Below are 18667 nucleotides of genomic sequence, written 5' to 3'. Positions count from 1 at the left end.
CCAGCCTCCAAACTTGAAATTTGATGCGTATTGATAGACAAAAATAACCACAAAAGCAAAAAATTGCATTGTCAAAAACTTCTAATTTCAAAAATAACTTTTCAATAAAACTTCATGTGCGGATATGAGATGTATCAAAAATATAGTAGCGTCAAAATTAATTATATAAGATTATTATAAACCACGAGTTTAACGGAAAACATAAGTAACAATCCCTGCTCCTAATACTCTTATTGCTGCACTTAAAACTAAAACGAAACTTGGGAAAAAATATCTTATTGTGAGCAAAATAAAAATTCAGGAAAAGGAGAAAAAGGGCTTGATCAATTTGGTGGGAAGAAGATCTCTTGGGTCATCCTCTTAGAGCTGAATTTCTGCTCCACATCTGGGCTAACATTGAAAGCTGCTTGCAGAACTTGCGGAGACAATGCCTTCCATACTGATGTCCTTCCAGCTAAATGAGTAAATATAGGGCTGCAATAGCAAATGCAAATTCTTTCTTAGTAAAGAACAGTGATCAGGAATATGCCATTTTTGTACATATTATCATAGACAAATATTTAAATGTAGGGCAATAAGATGTGAATTCACCAAATATTTAAATGTACACTCACTTGGGTGTTGTGATGATGGAGAACCAGTCCATACCATCAGGATCAGCAATCTTCGAGACTACAAAAAACCTTGGGACGATGAAGAGGTTACCGGCCTTTAGGGTAGTATCCAGCACACGCTTCCCATCAGCACCAACAACTTGAACACGCCCACTACCACGAACTATGTATGTGACTTGCAGAGCTGAGTCACACGAAAAGCCTGGGGAACACATGGCATTCCCATTAAGCCTAACAAGATCAGCCCCCAATCCAACCTCTCCAACCAAAGGCAAATTCTTGGTGTTCAGAACCACGACCTTTCCACCATTTTTTATATCAACATCCAGTGGTGCTTCTTCACAGTTTAATGCCATGCCACTGTAATGTTCCTTCTTTGGCTCTGGCATCTTGAAGTTGGGATCGAGCTTCACAATCCCATGGCCAGGCTGCTGCCCAGTAAGGGTCTTCGCGATGCTTTCTTCCAAGTCCCATGCACGGCTAACGAACTCGGTTGAGAAACCAGTGAAGATGCCATTGGAGCCAGTCAAGAAAAAGTCCGTGAACGAGCCGGATTTATGAGCTTTAGAGGTGTCGCCAAGGAAGAGGACGACTAGGTCAGTGTCATCTTTATTGTACCACCAGGTGACAACTCCGAATGGAAGGGCAAGAGCATCACCCTTCTTGATTGCAAGAACCTTTTCTTCCTGTTCAGGGAGGACAATCCCAGCCGCTCCACTACCTAAAAAAAGTTGATCGTTATAATCATATATACTTTTGATGATAATAACAAAGCAATTAGGATTGATATTTGGCATTGATAATAAGATATAACCGAACTAATTAATATGGACAACAAAAAAAATGCCTAACAAGCAGCCTTTTTTCTAATTTATAGGCCCCTAGACAAAGATATGGCATAAGCTAAGGTCCCCTTGCCTTTTCCGTTTTGATACTAAAATTCCAAGTAAAAGCTGATGAGTGGTGATGATATATTCTGTAACAAAACTTTACTAAAGGAAAAAGAAAGGGAGAAGAGAAAATCGTAACCACAGAATTCTACCTAAAACAACTGGCGAGATCCATTGAACATATTTTTGGGATGAATTCTGTTAAATATAACAGAGAAGAAAAGCCGAACAACTGATCTCGGCCTAGGTACTATAATAATTTCAATAGCCCCAAAATTCATAAACAACCACACAAAATCTGTTATGATCCCAAAACCGAAACAGATTCACATATAAACAACCGTGAAACCAAACTGCTCTGAACCGAAATCGAAGAAGAAACAAGCAACAAACTCTAGGAACACATGCAAGAGTTTTCTGCAACTGATCGAGAACCAATACCTTGAAGGACATAGGCAACTTTGGCGGAATCGGAGTAACGCGGCATAGCGAAGCCGTATTTGTGAAGAGCTAACTTCCCGGCGCCGATGTTCCCTTCCCGGAGCATAGGCAGATCGTCTGGGCACCACGCCTGGTACTCCCCGCCGTCTCCACCGTACAAAGTTTTGGCCAACTTTGGTGTCAAATCGATCTCCATCGCTATGTATGCAGAGTATTTAGTCTCTCTCTAAATCGAAGTAATGAATTGGATTGCAGTGATTGGGAGGAAGGCGAGGGGCTCCAATTTATAGAGAGCAAACGAAGAAATTTGATTCCTATGATGACTCAAAGACCGGAAGAAAAAAAAATTGGATTCATTATTGTACGGAGATGATGATGATTCACTCGGATTCTAAAATATTTATTTAAGTTGGATTTGGAATTGGAGTCCAATAGAAAGGGATTTGTGATTATAAATACTAGATAGATAGAGTTGACCATCTTGTGTTAATTATTTAATGGGTTAATTGACAATCACTCTTTAAACCAATTTATAATTTATTTATAAATTTTTACATAAATAAAACTTACTTTCAACTCCGTGGAGAGAGAAACTTTTGTTTATAAATACCAATTATACCCTTATCTCTTAAAATTCATAAAAATAAAAAATAAAAAAATGAGAAAATGGATAATAATAAAAACAAAATCAATCCAAATAGTATATATATAAAAATTCAAATTAAAATCAAAGAACATAAACCATATCATATACATGCTTATGTTGATATAGGAGCAAGTATGTGTTTAGGAAGCAAACATATACTTCCAAATCATTATTGGAAGAAATATGATAAAGATTAAAAGTTCGAATAGGAGATGGATCAATAATCATGCTTGATACAGTAGCAGAAAAATTAAAAATAGAAATTGAGGAAACAAAATTTGTAATACCCATTATATACCAAATAGAATCAGGAATGGACATTATAATAGGAAATAACTTTTTAAGAGAATATCTTCCTTTTACACAATTTGAAAATCACATAACTTTAAACAAAGGATCATCAATGATTTATATTCCTAAAATACGAACAGCATTTCGTGTAGGAAATGAAGGATTTACAAAGAATTTTCATAAACGAAATACAAATCCAATAGAACTAAAAATAGAAAATATTTTAACAATTAATCATGAAAAAGAAATTATGAAAAAATTTTATGATATTTGTTTTGAAAATCCTCAGGACAAAATTAAGAAAAGAAAACAATTCATTGCTTCAATAAAACTTAAAGACCCTAATATCACAATCCGTGAAGCACCAAGAAGATGCAACATGGATGATGTAAAAATATTCGAAAAAGAGGTTCAAGAATTACTAAAACTTAAGATAATCATTCCAAGCAAGAGTCCACACTCTTCACCAGCCTTTTATGTCAGTAAGAAAGACACTGATAAGAAAAGAATGATAATTTATTATCGAAAAATGAATAATGCAACAATTATGGATGGATATTACATCCCAAACAAGAATGATTTATTATCTTATATAGGAGGAATGAAATATTTCTTCAGTTTAGATTGTAAATCAGGATTCTGGAAAATTCAGCTAGAACCACAAACACAATTACTTACATCATTCAGTTGTCCAAAAGGACAGTATCAATGGACTGTATTACCTTTCGGACTTAAACAAGCACCAGGTATCTTTCAAAGATATATGGATGAATCTTTTAAATCATATGTAGATTTTTGTTGTATTTATATAGATGACATATTAATTTATTCAAAAACACTAGATCAACATTATAAAGAACTCGTGACAGTATTAGATATTTGTCATAAAGATGGAATTATACTTTCTGAAAAGAAAGCACAATTGTTTAAAACAAAAATAAATTATTTAGGATTACAAATAGAAGATGGAAAACATTGTTTACAACAGCATATACTTAAGAAAATTCACGATTTTCCTTGTGAAATCAAGGATAAAGTTCAATTAAGAAGATTTTTAGGATTATTAACTTATTCTGAAAATTACATTAAGAAACTTGCAGAAATAGAAAACCTCTTCAGGTAAAACTTAAATAAGACTACAAGTGGAAATGGTCTAAAGAAGATACTTATTATATAGATACTATTAAAAAAAAATAATTAGTAATCTTCCTGAGTTATATTTTCCTTCCAATAAAGATATAATAATAATTGAAACATACGCTTCAGATGAGTACTGGGGAGCATGTTTAAAAGCTTATACATGAGAAAGAAATTTAGAAGAACTTACTAAAACAGCTACTAGAAAAAATGAAGAATTATGCAATTATACATCAGGAACTTTTCAAGGTGCACAATTAAATTATCATTCAAATGAAAAAAATTATTAGCTTTAATATTCACAATTAGGACTTATGAAATTTATCTTATTCCTAAACCATTTTTAGTAAGAACAGATAATATGAATTTAACATATTTCAAGACAAGGAAAATATCAAGTAATGCAGGGAAAAATGCAGCAATGCTAATTAGATGGCAATTGGAATTGAACCATTATCAGTTCAAAATCCAACATGTCAAAGGAATGGATAATTCATTACCCGGCGCATTAACCAGAGAACTTCATCCAAATTATACTATCCGTAGTAACGGAATAATAAAAGAGATCCTAAGTGATCCAGAAAATGACCACGAGTCATCCGAACATGCCTTAGAAAGCATGGAGAATATAAATTGATGAAATGAGATTTATATTTAGAGACATGAATTATTTTATGACTTTCAGTCATCCGAACATGCTTCAGAAAGCATGAAAAATATAAATTTATGAAATGAGATTTATATTCAGAAACATGAATTACTCTATGAGTAAAGACAATCAATCTCATTTATGAAGATTGATTCAATTCTTGCAAAAGAATTTCATAATTGCAATGATACGCATAATAAAACTATCCGAGTTACTCACGAAAAAAAGTTAAATTTCTAACCAGTTATATATATATATGTTTTATTGTGCAGGATGGAACAATTAAATCAATTAGAAGAATTATTGATTGACATAGATGAAGAAATTCAGATTCTTCAACAAAGAAAAAAGAATATAAAAGGAAAAATTCAGAGGATTAAAGAAAAGATGACAACATCATCATCATCATCCTCACCAAAAACTCCAATCAAGTTAGCAACTCCATTTAAAAAAATAATGGAGATGAATGAAAAACAGTCAGTGGTCACAACCAACACTGATAACCAAGAAAAAGAAAAGAAGAAAGAACCGGTGGTCACAGCCAACACCGAGAAAAATGAAAAAAAAAAAAAGAAAGGACGTTTAAAAGTGCCCTTGAAGCAAGAGAAAGAAAGATGGTCAATCTGCGACCACAAAAACCAATTTTTGAAAAAACAAATTTTCCAGAAAAACTCAAGACTGAATTCTTTGAAACACTAAGCTATTTAAGAATAGCCAAACCATCTGCAGAATCTTGGCTACAAACTTGTGACACACAGAGCATATCAAGAGCAAGAACACTACAAGGTGCTCCAGCGCATGAAGTCGCAAGATTCTTTTCAAATGGATTATTAAGTGGATTGGAAGTCAGTCCCAACAATCAAGAAATAGAACTATTTCCATATCAATTGAGAAATAGTATCATCCAGTTCAAGAAAGCAATCTTTAAGGACGATCCAGTATTAACATTGAGTATTCACTCAACCCTTCCAGATTGTGATGATAACAAATTCTATCAACCAATGGTATATATTCAATGTCGAAAACAAAAATACAAGTTCTTATTCGAATGATCAAATGAAGAGAAACCAGTAATGGATATCTCAACACTTTCTGAGATAAGAATAAAGACATTGATTGACATGATCTCAAAGACAGGAAAGATTGATGGAAACTCAAAGGTTAAAATAAATTTTGCAACCAGTAAAATTTTATTAACCACTGGACACAAGGAGACAATCCAAAAGAAAGAACAAGCCATGTTAGCTCAATTCGAAGCTCCAATCTATGAAGCAAGAGTTGACATGACCCGAGAAACCCAACAAATGCTATGTCAAAAACTAAGAACAATGATTTCCACTCACAAATGTGGACATTGCCAACCCATTCAGACAGAAGAAACATCTGTCAAAGAGGACAAACCAGCTGTCAAAGAAGACAAACCAATAAAGAAATGGTCCGAATGTACCAGTGATTCAGAAAGTGGCACAATGTAAAAACAAATGAAATCGTGGACCACACCACATGTGAAAGGCATCCACTCAGATGTAAAATGAGTTGTTTTCCATTATGTAGTATGGTCCCCATCTTCCTTTATTTTTACTACTGTATGCGTTTCTCCACGCCTATAAAAGGAGATGTTTGTGTTGTAAATGAATAAGTGAAGTTTGAGTATCTCTCTCTTCTCAAGTTTCTTACAATCTGGTTCATACAAGACGTATGAAAACTATCAGAAACTAAGAAACATAAAATCAGAAACAAAAATAAGTCTTATGGCTAATAACTAAACAAGCAGGGCGTAAGGAGGATAAGGTTGGAAACCAACCATTGAAGATTCATGGTTAGAGTAAACCTGGAGATCCATAGAGCAAGTACAAGTTGATCAAGTGATCGTTAAGGGAAATCAAAGATTTGGCCTCTGCTCAAAACCAAGATTCATTCAAACAAGGTAACCTTCCTAAATCTCCTGCAGCCCTTAATTTAAAGAAATAGTCAAAATACATTAATCATGTCATCATCCTTTATAAGAAATGTAAGATTGATAATAAAAAACTGGTTTGAAATAGAATATGATCATGAATATGATACATTTCATGAATATCATTTAAATAATTCTGATTTAACCATATTCGAATCAATTTATAAACTAAAATTTGTAATTATAACCTATGAATGGAGACTACCCTTGGCTTCATCTCTCTGCTTCAACCGTTGTAACTCCTCATCCACAGGCTGTCCCTCTCTGATACGATCTCGAAGATTCGGCTGTACTACTAACACTGCCAAACTCGGTGCGTGACCGCCCGAATAGTATTCCAAACCGAATCTCTATATCTCCTCCTGAAGTGGCAACTGTACTGTCAAACAGGATACCACTGAAGTCTTTCGACTCATTGCATCGGCCACCACATTAGCCTTGCCCGGATGGTAGTTAATGTCGCAGTCGTAATCCTTCACCAACTCTAGCCATCTGCGCTGCCTCATGTTCAACTCCTTCTGGGTGAAGAAGTACTTAAGACTCTTATGATCGGTGAAAATCTTGCACTTCTCACCATACAGATAGTGCCTCCAGATTTTCAAAGCAAAAACCACTGCTGCTAGCTCCAAGTCATGCATCGGATAGTTCTGCTCATGAATCTTCAACTGTCTCGATGCATAGGCAATGACTCGGTCACTCTGCATCAATACGGCGCCCAACCCTAGCTTAGACGCGTCCGTGTAAACCACTAACTCCTCATGTGGAACAGGCATCACCAACACTGGCGCAGATGTGAGTGCTTCCTTAAGCTGATCGAAGCTCCTCTGGCAGTCTGAACTCCATATAAACTTCGCATTTTTCTTGGTCAAGGAAGTCAAGGGTACTGCAATAGAATAAAAACCCTTGATGAACTTCCGGTAGTAGCCTGCTAAACCCAAGAAGCTGCGAATCTGTGAAGCATTCTTCGGAATTCCCCAATCCTGCACTGCCTGCACTTTCTTCTGATCCACTGCTATCCCATCTCTCGAAACCACGTGGCCTAGAAATGCCACCTGCTCAAGCCAAAACTCGCACTTACTAAACTTCGCATACAATCGATGCTCTCTCAAAGTCTGCAACGCTGTCTGCAAGTGCTGTCTATGCTCCTCAATGCTCCTCGAGTAGATCAAGATATCATCAATGAAGACTATGATGAATTGATCAAGGTACGGCTGAAATACGCGGTTCATGAGATCCATGAAGACCGCTGGAGCGTTGGTCAAACCAAACAACATTACCAAGAACTCGTAATGCCCATAGCGTGTCCGGAAAGCAGTCTTGGACACATCTGCATCTCTGATCCTCAACTGATGATAACCAGATCGCAGATCGATCTTAGAGAAAACGAAGCTCCCTGCAACTGATCAAACAAATCCTCAATCCTCGGCAGTGGATACTTGTTCTTCACTGTGACTCTATTGAGCTCTCGGTAATCGATACAAAGCCTCATGCTACCATCCTTCTTTTTCACAAACAACACTAGAGCTCCCCAAGGCGAAAAGCTAGGGCGAATAAAGCCCTTCTCCAACAGTTCCTGAATCTGCTCCTTCAACTCTTTCATCTCTGTAGGAGCGAGTTGATACGGTGCCTTAGAAATAGGCACAGTGTCCGGCATCAACTCAATGCTGAACTCCACTTCCCTCGCTGGTGGAATTCCTGCAACGTCATCGGGAAAAGCATCTGAAAAGTCAAGTACCACCTCTATCTCTGCTAGGGAACTGGTAGGTGGCACTGCTGATGTGACTACACTGGCAAGAAACCCCTGGCAACCACGTCTCAATAACTTCCTCGCACATGTATAAGAAATCACCGACGAGATCTCACTGCTCGGAGATGCATAGAAAATAAACTGGTCGCCCTCCTCTGGTTTCACTGCCACTGTTCTCTGCCGGAAATCAATCACTACCCCGTTGACTGACAACCAGTCCATACCCAAAATCAGATCGAATCCAGTCAATGGTAGGACCACTAAATCTACCCTGATAGTGCGCCCCTGTAAATCCATCTCCAAGCCTCTGCAGATACTAGTGGTAGAAAGGACCTGTCCAGACGGCATGGTTACATCGTACCCCGTTTCAGTAACCTCGGGCTTAATGCTTATCCGTTTGATAAACTCCAGGGAGATAAACGAATGCGTAGCCCCTGAATCTAGCAACGCATACGTGGAGTTTCCTCCTACTAGAATTCTTCGTGCACGCAGAAAATCCCAACAATCGCATACTAAACTTACTCTCTCCCAATAAAAGTTATAAATATTTCTCTTAATTAAACACAAGAAAAAATACATCTTACTCTAATCATGCAAACAGATAACCCATGCAAATTAAGATCATGAAGTAAATTCCCAAAAATTTCTTAAAAGCATAAGTTAGGATATACCGGTGATTAAGGAGGTATCTGGGTCTGCCTCCTCAGCCTGCATGACAAACACTCTCCCAGTGGTGTTCTTTCTCTTCGGGCAGTTGTAAGACATATGCCCTGGCTCCTTGCAAAGATAGCATACATTGGACCCCACTAAACACTTCCCGGTGTGCGGCTTCTAACACTGCGGGCAAATCGGAACTCCTCCAGTCTTAGGGGCTCCACCCCTCTGCTGCTGCTGACCCTGCGGCTTCTGCTGATTTGGGCCCTTAGATGGCCCTACGTACTGCTTCTTCGCAGGAGGCTGCGAAATCGCCCTCTGATATCCTGGCTGAAATTGCCTTTTACCCTGCTGCTCTCTCTGAATCTCCTTTCTGCCCTCCTCCGAACGCAAAGCTCTGCTAACTGCAGCCTCATATGTGGTGACGTCCATCATCCGAACGTCATGCTTGATTTCAGCCCGCAATCCCTCAACGAACTGCCTCAGCTTCTCTGGTGCACTGTCTGCAATCAAGGACACAAAATGGCAGCCCCTCTCAAACTGACTCACGTACTCCACCACTGACTTGTTCCCCTGACGGAGACTCATAAACTCTCGGACCATGCGACTGCGCACATCCTCCGTGACGTACTTGGCGTAGAAGATACGCCTGAACTCTGCCCAAGTCAAGGTAGGCAGGTGTACTCCCCTGACATCGCCCTCCCACCATAAAGCTGCATCTCCCTTCATCATATAGGTTGCACACTTGACCCGGTCAGCATCAGTAATCCCCATGTAATCGAAGATGGTCTCCAGGGATCGAATCCATCCCTCAGCAACTAGCGGATCGGTAGTGCCCGAAAACTCCTTCGGTCCCTTCTTCTGGAACCGCTCAGCCACGTCCTCCTCATGTGACAGCCTCGGGCGTGCCGCCTGCTGCTCCAACAGAGCAGTAATCCCAGCCATCATGTTTGCATTGGCCTGCTCCTGAAAGAGGGTTCTGCGGAGGTGAAGGTGGAGGTCCTCCGCGTCTATTCATCTGTCTGGGAGGCATTCTGCACTACCACGTTTTTCTTTACGTAAATCGCAATGCATAACTTAAGGGTTCTAAAACTTTACTAACATGAAAATCTTAAATCATTACATATGCTCCTTATAATTCATAAGAAAACAATTAAAACTTACAGACCGATAGTGAGATTTATGAGCTTCACGTGGCAGATGGACACCCTCCAAGGACCGTGCTTTGATACCAATTGAAACATTTAAGACTCTTTAAACTTAAATGCGGAAATTTTTTTTTTAAAAAATAATAACAATACATATACGTCCATACATATATGTAATTCAAAATAAAAGATAAATAATATCAGCATGAAATAAAAATAAGTTTTGCATGCTCCAAAAACACCAAGTGCGGAAATACTAAAGTAAAAGTATAATTTGCTTTAAAATCAATAACATAATAAAAATGTATATGAAATAATCCTAAATCATCCAACGGTCACGGAGCCACTGCTCCGTGAGCTCATACGTCCTCATCACCGATAGGAGCTACAAAAAAGTCATCTGTCTCACCTGCACCATATAAGCGTAGTGAGCCTAGGGGCTCAACATGTCTAAACTTGGATAACAAGGTTTAAAATAATGCATCACATAATCATACTAATACATATACATGATGCATGAGCATATGCATGGAAATATTTTTCATAACATAAATACTAAAACATAAATCTTAATCATAAACATCATCTTTCTTCATCATACATAACATAATTGAGCATGGTATTTTTGAAACAGTCTATGGTCATATCCGTAAGTGTGACGCTTATCTGTGCCGACTGATCAGTCTCATAAACCAACGTACGTGGCGATGATAAATCACCTCCTATGGTAGTAAACTACCGCATAAATTATATATCATATGGTGGATAACCACACTTATGTCACACTACTTCAAATTCCATCAAGAAAATATTTTTTTTTTGCTCAACTCATACATAATCATAATCATAACATATAAAATTTCATAAATGCATGCACTGAAAATTTGTCCGTAATATATATTTAATTGATTTTTCATAATAAATATACTTATACTTAAAATATAAACTTCATGCATAAAATAATTAAATATATATTCCGGACTTAATTATTTTTTTCATAGTTTGGTCCAGACTGCTGGTCTTTCTACTAAGCCCCTTAACTGACTTAAAGCCCATTAAATAACTTAAAGCCCATAACTAAATAACTAGTTTTAAAAATTATAATTTTTACTAAAATAAAATACTTAATTAGTATTGGGCTTAAATAAAAATATTTAGGCCCATTAACTAATTAATTAACAAAAGTTCATTGACTGGCCCATAAAATCACTGACTGACCCAAAAATTTTTATGGGCCCACGAGCCCATAAAAATCATTGGGCTAACTTAAAAATAATTTTGAAATCCCAAATAAAATTATTTGGAGGCCCAAATAATTTTATTTCTAATTAATTGGCCCAAAAACCAATTAAAACATAAATTACTTAAAAATTAAAAGACTCGAGCCCGGCCCACCTAACCCAGACCCGGACCGACCTGACCCGACCCACTACACCCCATACCCAAACCGGACCACCCAGAACCGACCCAGACCCAGCCCAAACCCGTCACCCCCCTTTCCCCCTCCCCCTCGGCTGCGTGCAGCAGCCCTACACCAGTTCGACCGCGACCGACCGGACCGCCACTGGCAGGACCTTCCCAGGGTCCTGCCGGTTCGAACCCAGCCCTGGCTTGGCTGGTTCATGGCCTAGCATGAACCAGCCGTGGCCTCTTCTCTAGAACCCTAAATCTGTCGCGCCTTGAACCATCTCGATCCCAGCCTTGAACCAATCCAACTCCAGCCCTTAGCCCGATCATGGTTCCCTTTCTAGGACCCTAACTCACCTCTGACACAAACCCAAGCCCCTGGACCGAGCCATGCTGAAGAAAAACGTGAGCCATGTCAAGTAGACACTCAAACATGCATCAAACATCCATAAAATTGCATAATTTTGAAATAACCATATGAAATCTGAAAAAAAATGTCATGCATGATTAATAGCTTATATGGTGGCCAAAAGAAAGATTTAAAAATGCCTTTTTAATTGATTGACGAAGGTTGATGCATATACGGGTCTCCGGGACAACGAACGGACCAAAATCTTCACGAACGAGGTTTGATCGGCTATGGGGCTGTGATTTTTCTGAAGAAAGCATGAAGAAAGGTTGGAGAGGAGGATGAAGTCAGCTGTTAGGATTTGGAGTAGATTAGGGATTGATTTGTTTTAAATTTTGGTAGATAATAGGTTAAAAAAAGATATTACTAATAATATAAATATTATTCCATAAAACTAATATTTAAAAACCCCTAATAATAATAATAATCTAATGGGAAATTGCTAAATCCCGAAATATTATAATATGAAATTTTAAAAAAATTAATAAAGGTCATTAAAATGACTTATTTTGGCTAAAAATCAACCCTTAAATAAATATATAATTAAATACTAAAATTTTCCTGACAAAATACCTTAAAATATTATTTTAAGGCTCATAAACTCATAAAATATTTTTGGCTAAGAATTTTGGTATCTCGTCCGTCCACGGTCCCGTCTACGTGATCAAAATAATAAATTCCTTAAAAATCTAGAATTTCCATAATTATGGGTTAAATGCTAAAATAAATTAAATCATGCATATAAATCACATAATATCACATAAATACATTTAACCCTTAATTAAAAATTAATTTCTCCTAATTATGCATGCGGATTTACGTTTTAAAATTTTTGGGTGTTACAGATCCGGTGCATTAGTGCTGGTATGATCGCACCCAACAGTGAATGAATTCTTTATTGTTTTTCTCTCGAATTGCGGATCGGAGGAACAGGACGGACATAACTTTCGATCGGCTAAGAGTTACTGGAGCTTCAGCCTGCTCACGCGAAGCTCCACTCGATACCTATAGTACGTATATCGGTTAAAGAGACGGAGACGCTCAAATTCCAAAACGAAGATGGTCTTTCGGGGCATTTTTCCCGTATGTCGCGCTGGGACCCACCGAAGCGTCCCGCGTCACCCAGATTGCACGTTCACATCATATGATTCAGTCTATTGCATATTTTCTATCCGCGGATTGGACTGAAAGAGTCGGAAATAGGACGGCGAGGAATCAGAAAAACAAGAAGTACGAGTAAGAAAAAAAGAAATTAATGAAAAATGGGGTGCAACACGAGGACTTCGCAGGGGGTCACCCATCCTAGCACTGCTCTTGCCCAAGCACGCTTAACTTCGGAGTTCTGATGGGATCCGGTGCATTAGTGCTGGTATGATCGCACCCAACAGTGAATGAATTCATTATTATTTTGTCTCTCGAATTGCGGATCGAAGGAACAGGAGCACCAGTTTCAAACGAAAATAACTTTCGATCGGCTAAGAGTTACGGGAGCTTCAGCTTGCTCACGCGAAGCTCCTCTCGATACCTACAACAAGTATCTCGGTCTAAGAGACAGAGACGCTCAAATTACAACCCGGAGATAGTTTTTCGGGGCGTTTTTCCCATAGGGTGCGCTGGGACCCACCAAAGTGGCCCGCGTCACCCAGATCGCACGTTCATGTTGTGTGATTAAGTCTATTGCATCTTTTCTATCCGCGGATTGGACTGAAAGAGTCGGAAATAGGACGGCGAGGAATCGAAAAAACAAGAAGTACGAGTAAAAAAAAAAGAAATTAATGAAAAAGGGGTGCAACACGAGGACTTCTCAGGGGGTCACCCATCCTAGTACTGCTCTTGCCCAAGCACGCTTAACTTCGAAGTTCTAATGGGATTCGGTGCATTAGTGCTGGTATGATCGCACCCAACAGTGAAAGAATTTTTTATTGTTTTGTCTCTCGAATTGCGGATCGGAGGAACAGGAGCTGCAGTTTAAAACGGACATAACTTTCGATCTGCTAAGAGTTACGGGAGCTTCAGCTTGCTCACGCGAAGCTCTTCTCGATACCTACAGCGCGTATCTCGGTCTAAGAGACGGAGAAGCTCAAATTCAAACCCGGAGATTGTCTTTGGGGGCATTTTTCCCGTAGGGCGCACTGGGGCCCACCGAAGTGGCCCGCGTCACCCAGATCGCACGTTCACGTCCAGTGATTCAGTCTATTCCATCTTTTCTATCCGCGGATTGGACTGAAAGAGTCGGAAATAGGACGGAGAGGAATCGGAAGAACAAGATGTACGAGTAAGAAAAAAAGAAACTAATAAAAAAAGGGATGCAACACGGGGAATTCCCAGGAGGTCGCCCATCCTAGTACTGCTCTTGCCCAAGCACGCATAACTTCAGAGTTCTGATGGGATCCGGTGCATTAGTGCTGGTATGATCGCACCCAACAGTGAAAGAACTCTTTATTTTTTTGTCTCTCGAATTGCGGATCGGAGGAACAGGAGCTGCAGTTTCAAACGGACATTACTTTCGATCGAATGAGAGTTACTAGAGCTTCAGCCTGCTCACGCGAAGCTCCACTTGATGCCTATAGTGCGTATCTCAGTTAAAGAGACGGAGACGCTCAAATTCCAAAACAGAGATGGTCTTTCGGGGAATTTTTCCCGTATGTCATGCTGGGACCCATCGAAGTGGCCCGCGTCATCGAGATCGCACGTTCATATCGTATGATTCAGTCTATTGCATCTTTTCTATCCGCGGATTGGACTGAAAGAGTCAGAAATAGGACGGCGAGGAATCGAAAGAACAAGAAGTACGAGTAAGAAAAAAAGAAATTAATGAAAAAAGGGGTGCAACACGAGAACTTCATAGGGGGTAACCCATCCTAGTACTGCTCTCGCCCAAGCAAGCTTAATTTCAAAGTTTTGATGGGATCCGGTGCATTAGTGCTAGTATGATCGCACCCAACAGTGAATGAATTCTTTATTATTTTGTCTCTCGAATTGCGGATCACAGGAACAGGAGCTGCAGTTTCAAACGGACATAACTTTCGATCGGCTAAGAGTTACGGGAACTTCAGCCTGCTCACGCAAAGCTCCTCTCAATACCTACAACAAGTATCTCGGTCTAAGAGACGGAGACGCTCAAATTACAACCCGGAGATGGTCTTTCGGGGCGTTTTTCCTGTAGGGTGCGCTGGGCCCCACCAAAGCAGCCCGCGCCACCTAGATCGCACGTTTACGTCATGTGATTAAGTCTATTGCATCTTTTCTATCCGCGGATTGCACTGAAAGATTCGAAAATAGGACGACGAGGAATCGGAAAAACAAGAAGTACGAGTAAGAAAAAAAAAATTAATGAAAAAGGGGTGCAACACGAGGACTTCCTAGAGGATCACCCATCCTAGTACTGCTCTCGCCCAACCACGCCTAACTTCGGAGTTCTGATGGGATCGGTGCATTAGTGCTGGTATGATCGCACCCAACAGTGAATAAATTTTTATTGTTTTGTCTATCGAATTGCGGATCGGAGGAACAGGAGCTGCAGTTTCAAACGGACATAACTTTCGATCTGCTGAGAGTTACGGGAGCTTCAGCCTTCTCACGCGAAGCTCCTCTCGATACCTATAGCGCGCATCTTGTTTAAGAGACGGAGACTCTCAAATTCCAACCCAAAGATGGTCTTTCGGGGCATTTTTCCCGTAGGCCGCGCTGGTTCCCACCGAAGCGGCCCGCATCACCCAGATCGCACGTTCACGTTCTGTGATTCAGTCTATTGCATCTTTTCTATCCGCGGATTGTACTGAAAGAGTCGGAAATAGGACAGCGAGGAATCGGAAGAACAAGAAGGAAGAGTAAAAAAAAAGAATTTAATGAAAAAGGGCTGCAACACGAGGACTTCCAAAGGGGTCACCCATCCTAGTATTGCTCTCACCCAAGCACGCTTAACTTTGGAATTCTGATGGGATCCGGTGCATTAGTGCTGGTATGATCGCACCCAACAGTGAATGAATTCTTTATTGTATTGTGTCTCGAATTGCGGATCGGAGAAACAGGCGCTGCACTATCAAACGGACATAACTTTCGATCGGCTGAGAGTTACGGGAGCTTCAGCCTGCTCACGCGAAGCTCCTCTCGATACCTACAGTGCGCATCTCGGTTTAATAGACGGAGACGCTCAAATTCCAACCCGAAGATGGTCTTTTGGGGAATTTTTCCCGTAGGGCGTTTTGGGACCCACCGAAGCGACCCGCGTCATCTAGATTGCACGTTCACATTGTATGATTCAGTCTATCGCATCTTTTCTATCCGCGGATTGGACTGAAAGAGTCGGAAATAGGACGATGAGGAATCGGAAGAACAAGAAGTACGAGTAAGAAAAAAAAAATTAAAGAAGAAGGGGTGCAACACAAAGACTTCCCAAGGGGTCACCCATCCTAGTACTGCTCTCGCCCAAGTACGCTTAACTTAGGAGTTCTGATGGGATCCGGTTTATTAGTGCTGGTATGATCACACCCAACAGTGAATGAATTCTTTTTTTTTTTGTTTCTCGAATTGCGGATCGGAGGAACAAGAGCTGGAGTTTCAAACGGACATAATTTTCGATCGACTGAGAGTTACGGGAGCTTCAGCCTGCTCACGTGAAGCTCCTATCGATACCTACATCGCGTATCTCGGTCAAAGAGACAGAGACTCTCAAATTCCAACCCGAAGATGGTCTTTCGGGGCTTTTTCCCGAAGGGCGCGCTGGGACCCACCGAAGCGGCCCGCGTCACCCAGATCGCACGTCCACGTTGTGTGATTCAGTGTATTACATCTTTTCTATCCGCGGATTGGATTGAAAGAGTCGAAAAAAATACGACGAGGAATCGGAAGAACAAGAAGTACGAGTAAGAAAAAAAAATTAATAAAAAAGTGGTGGAACACGAGAACTTCCCAGAGGGTCACCCATCCTAGTACTACTGTAACACCCAATATTTTTAGTACGTAAATTCGCATGCATAATTAGGAAAATGTATTTATTTAAAATTTTAGATTTATGGGTTAAATTATGATGTGAATTATTTGTGCATGTTTTAAGATTTATTTTCAAGCATTTAACCCATAATTTGAGATTTTTATGATTTTTAGTATTTAATTGTTTTGATTGCGTAGACGGGACCGTGGACGGACGAGATACCAAAATATTTAGCCAAAAATAAATTATGAGCTATATGAGCCTTAAAATAATATTTTAAGGTATTTTGTCAAGAAAATTTTAGTATTTATTTATATATTTATTAAAGGATTTATTTTTAGCCAAAATAAGTCATTTTAATGACTTTTATTAAATTTTAAAAATCCCTTAAATTATAATTTCGGGATTTATGCTTTTACATCAGATTTTTTATTATTAGTAATAGTTTAATTATTATTTTATAGTATATTATCTAAATAGGTTTTGTATTTTAAGTAATTATCTAATATTTAACCCTAAACTAAATCTTTAACCGATCAAACTCTTCCTAGCCGCCTCCCACCCTTCTTCATCAGCCTCCACCACAGTTTTGACAGAAAACTTCAACTCCATAGCCATAATCTTTGAAGCTCCAAAATTGATCGTTTTTCGTCCCGTCGTCCCGGATTCGTTCTACACGCTCCTACCTCTTCTTTTAACGGTGCAAGACATGTTTTTCTTCCAAATTTTTGTACCTATCAGATATTATAGAGTGTGTATAGTGTAGCATCGATTTTTCTTCAAATTTTCAGATTTAAGGATCGGTTTTGATGTTCATGACATGTTTATGCATTTGTTTGATCATGACTCATGTTTTCTTCCAACATGGTACGACCAACTGCTGGTGCATGTCTAGGTTGGTGTGTTAGGGTCCCGAGGGTCAAGATTGGTCAGGTTTTATGGGTGTAACAGGCTGGAACCGAAGCCATCTATTTTTGATGCGCAACAGGTTGCAGTTTGAGCGGTTTTAGGAGAATGGTTCGTGTGCATTGTTGAAGACGAGTTTGAGGGTGATTCCAATTGGGTTAGAACCTCAAGACCTTGGGGAAGGTTTTAAAGGTAAATTTTCCGGCCGGTGGTTGCCGGAGATGAGCGGCCGAACGGCCTGAAGCCTCTGGTCACGTTCTGCGCGTGAGCAGAAACTATGGGTAGATTTTTTTGGTTCGTTCTCCCTCTACAGAGATCCGTTTGAGGTAAAATTTGTGGGGTTAGAACCGTCTTGATGTTGTCTAAGTATGGGCGGTAGTTTCATGGCCAAAGGTGGCCGGAGCAGGCAGCACGGTTAGTTTTTATAAAGCCGCTCAGGGCTACTCACGGCCGCAGCACAAAGGGAAATAGGGTTTCGGGTTTTAGGGTTCTAGGTGCTTTCCGGGTCGGGTCATGGGTCCGGGTCGGTTTCAGTAAGTCATGGGTCAAGTCTAGTGGGTCCGGGTCCGGGTTAAGTTAGTCGGGCTTGGGTATTTTATTTTTAAGTTAATTATTAAGTTAAAGTGTTTTAATTGGGCAATGGGCTACATTTAAGTTTCTTAATGGGTTTGAATAATTATTTTAAGTTAGTCCAATAATTTTTATGGGCTTTGGAGCCCACGGAAATTATTGAGTCAGTCTTTGGGCTTTTAGGCCCATTGGGCCAGATTAAGTTGTTATTGGGCCAAGTATGTGCTAATGGGCTTTAATTGATTTATTGGGCTTAGAAAGGTATTAA

The 18667-nt window shown here is 39.5% G+C and overlaps 2 protein-coding genes, 5 non-coding genes and 2 pseudogenes across 7 annotated transcripts; all 9 read right to left on the bottom strand.

Moving 5' to 3' along the window:
- Positions 1-132: 132 nt before the first annotated feature.
- On the bottom strand, positions 133-2348 carry LOC140882392 (glutelin type-A 2-like). Its single transcript, XM_073288373.1, has 3 exons — positions 1946-2348; positions 615-1335; positions 133-474 (listed from the first exon to the last, which is right to left on the bottom strand). The coding sequence occupies exons 1-3, from the start codon at positions 2139-2141 to the stop codon at positions 324-326; spliced, it is 1068 nt and encodes a 355-aa protein (XP_073144474.1). The 5' UTR covers positions 2142-2348; the 3' UTR covers positions 133-323.
- A 4465-nt stretch (positions 2349-6813) lies between these two features.
- Positions 6814-8720, bottom strand: LOC140878241 (uncharacterized). Its single transcript, XM_073281844.1, has 2 exons — positions 8248-8720; positions 6814-6889 (listed from the first exon to the last, which is right to left on the bottom strand). The coding sequence occupies exons 1-2, from the start codon at positions 8718-8720 to the stop codon at positions 6814-6816; spliced, it is 549 nt and encodes a 182-aa protein (XP_073137945.1).
- A 4534-nt stretch (positions 8721-13254) lies between these two features.
- LOC140885592 (5S ribosomal RNA) lies at positions 13255-13373 on the bottom strand. Its single transcript, XR_012151036.1, has one exon. It is a non-coding gene; the product is annotated as a 5S ribosomal RNA (ribosomal RNA).
- Positions 13374-13773: 400 nt separating this feature from the next.
- On the bottom strand, positions 13774-13892 carry LOC140885705 (5S ribosomal RNA). The gene has a single exon (XR_012151123.1). It is a non-coding gene; the product is annotated as a 5S ribosomal RNA (ribosomal RNA).
- A 401-nt stretch (positions 13893-14293) lies between these two features.
- On the bottom strand, positions 14294-14412 carry LOC140885629 (5S ribosomal RNA). The gene has a single exon (XR_012151044.1). It is a non-coding gene; the product is annotated as a 5S ribosomal RNA (ribosomal RNA).
- Positions 14413-14813: 401 nt separating this feature from the next.
- On the bottom strand, positions 14814-14932 carry LOC140885599 (5S ribosomal RNA; annotated as a pseudogene).
- Positions 14933-15331: 399 nt separating this feature from the next.
- On the bottom strand, positions 15332-15449 carry LOC140885598 (5S ribosomal RNA; annotated as a pseudogene).
- Positions 15450-15846: 397 nt separating this feature from the next.
- LOC140885780 (5S ribosomal RNA) lies at positions 15847-15965 on the bottom strand. Its single transcript, XR_012151196.1, has one exon. It is a non-coding gene; the product is annotated as a 5S ribosomal RNA (ribosomal RNA).
- A 399-nt stretch (positions 15966-16364) lies between these two features.
- On the bottom strand, positions 16365-16483 carry LOC140885734 (5S ribosomal RNA). The gene has a single exon (XR_012151151.1). It is a non-coding gene; the product is annotated as a 5S ribosomal RNA (ribosomal RNA).
- Positions 16484-18667: the final 2184 nt, after the last annotated feature.

Source organism: Henckelia pumila, chromosome 2 (assembly GCF_033568475.1).
Source record: "Henckelia pumila isolate YLH828 chromosome 2, ASM3356847v2, whole genome shotgun sequence".
NCBI classification, from domain to species: Eukaryota; Viridiplantae; Streptophyta; class Magnoliopsida; order Lamiales; family Gesneriaceae; genus Henckelia; species Henckelia pumila.
Note: the sequence above shows the minus strand (reverse complement) of the source record. Positions and strands in the feature narration are given on the sequence as shown.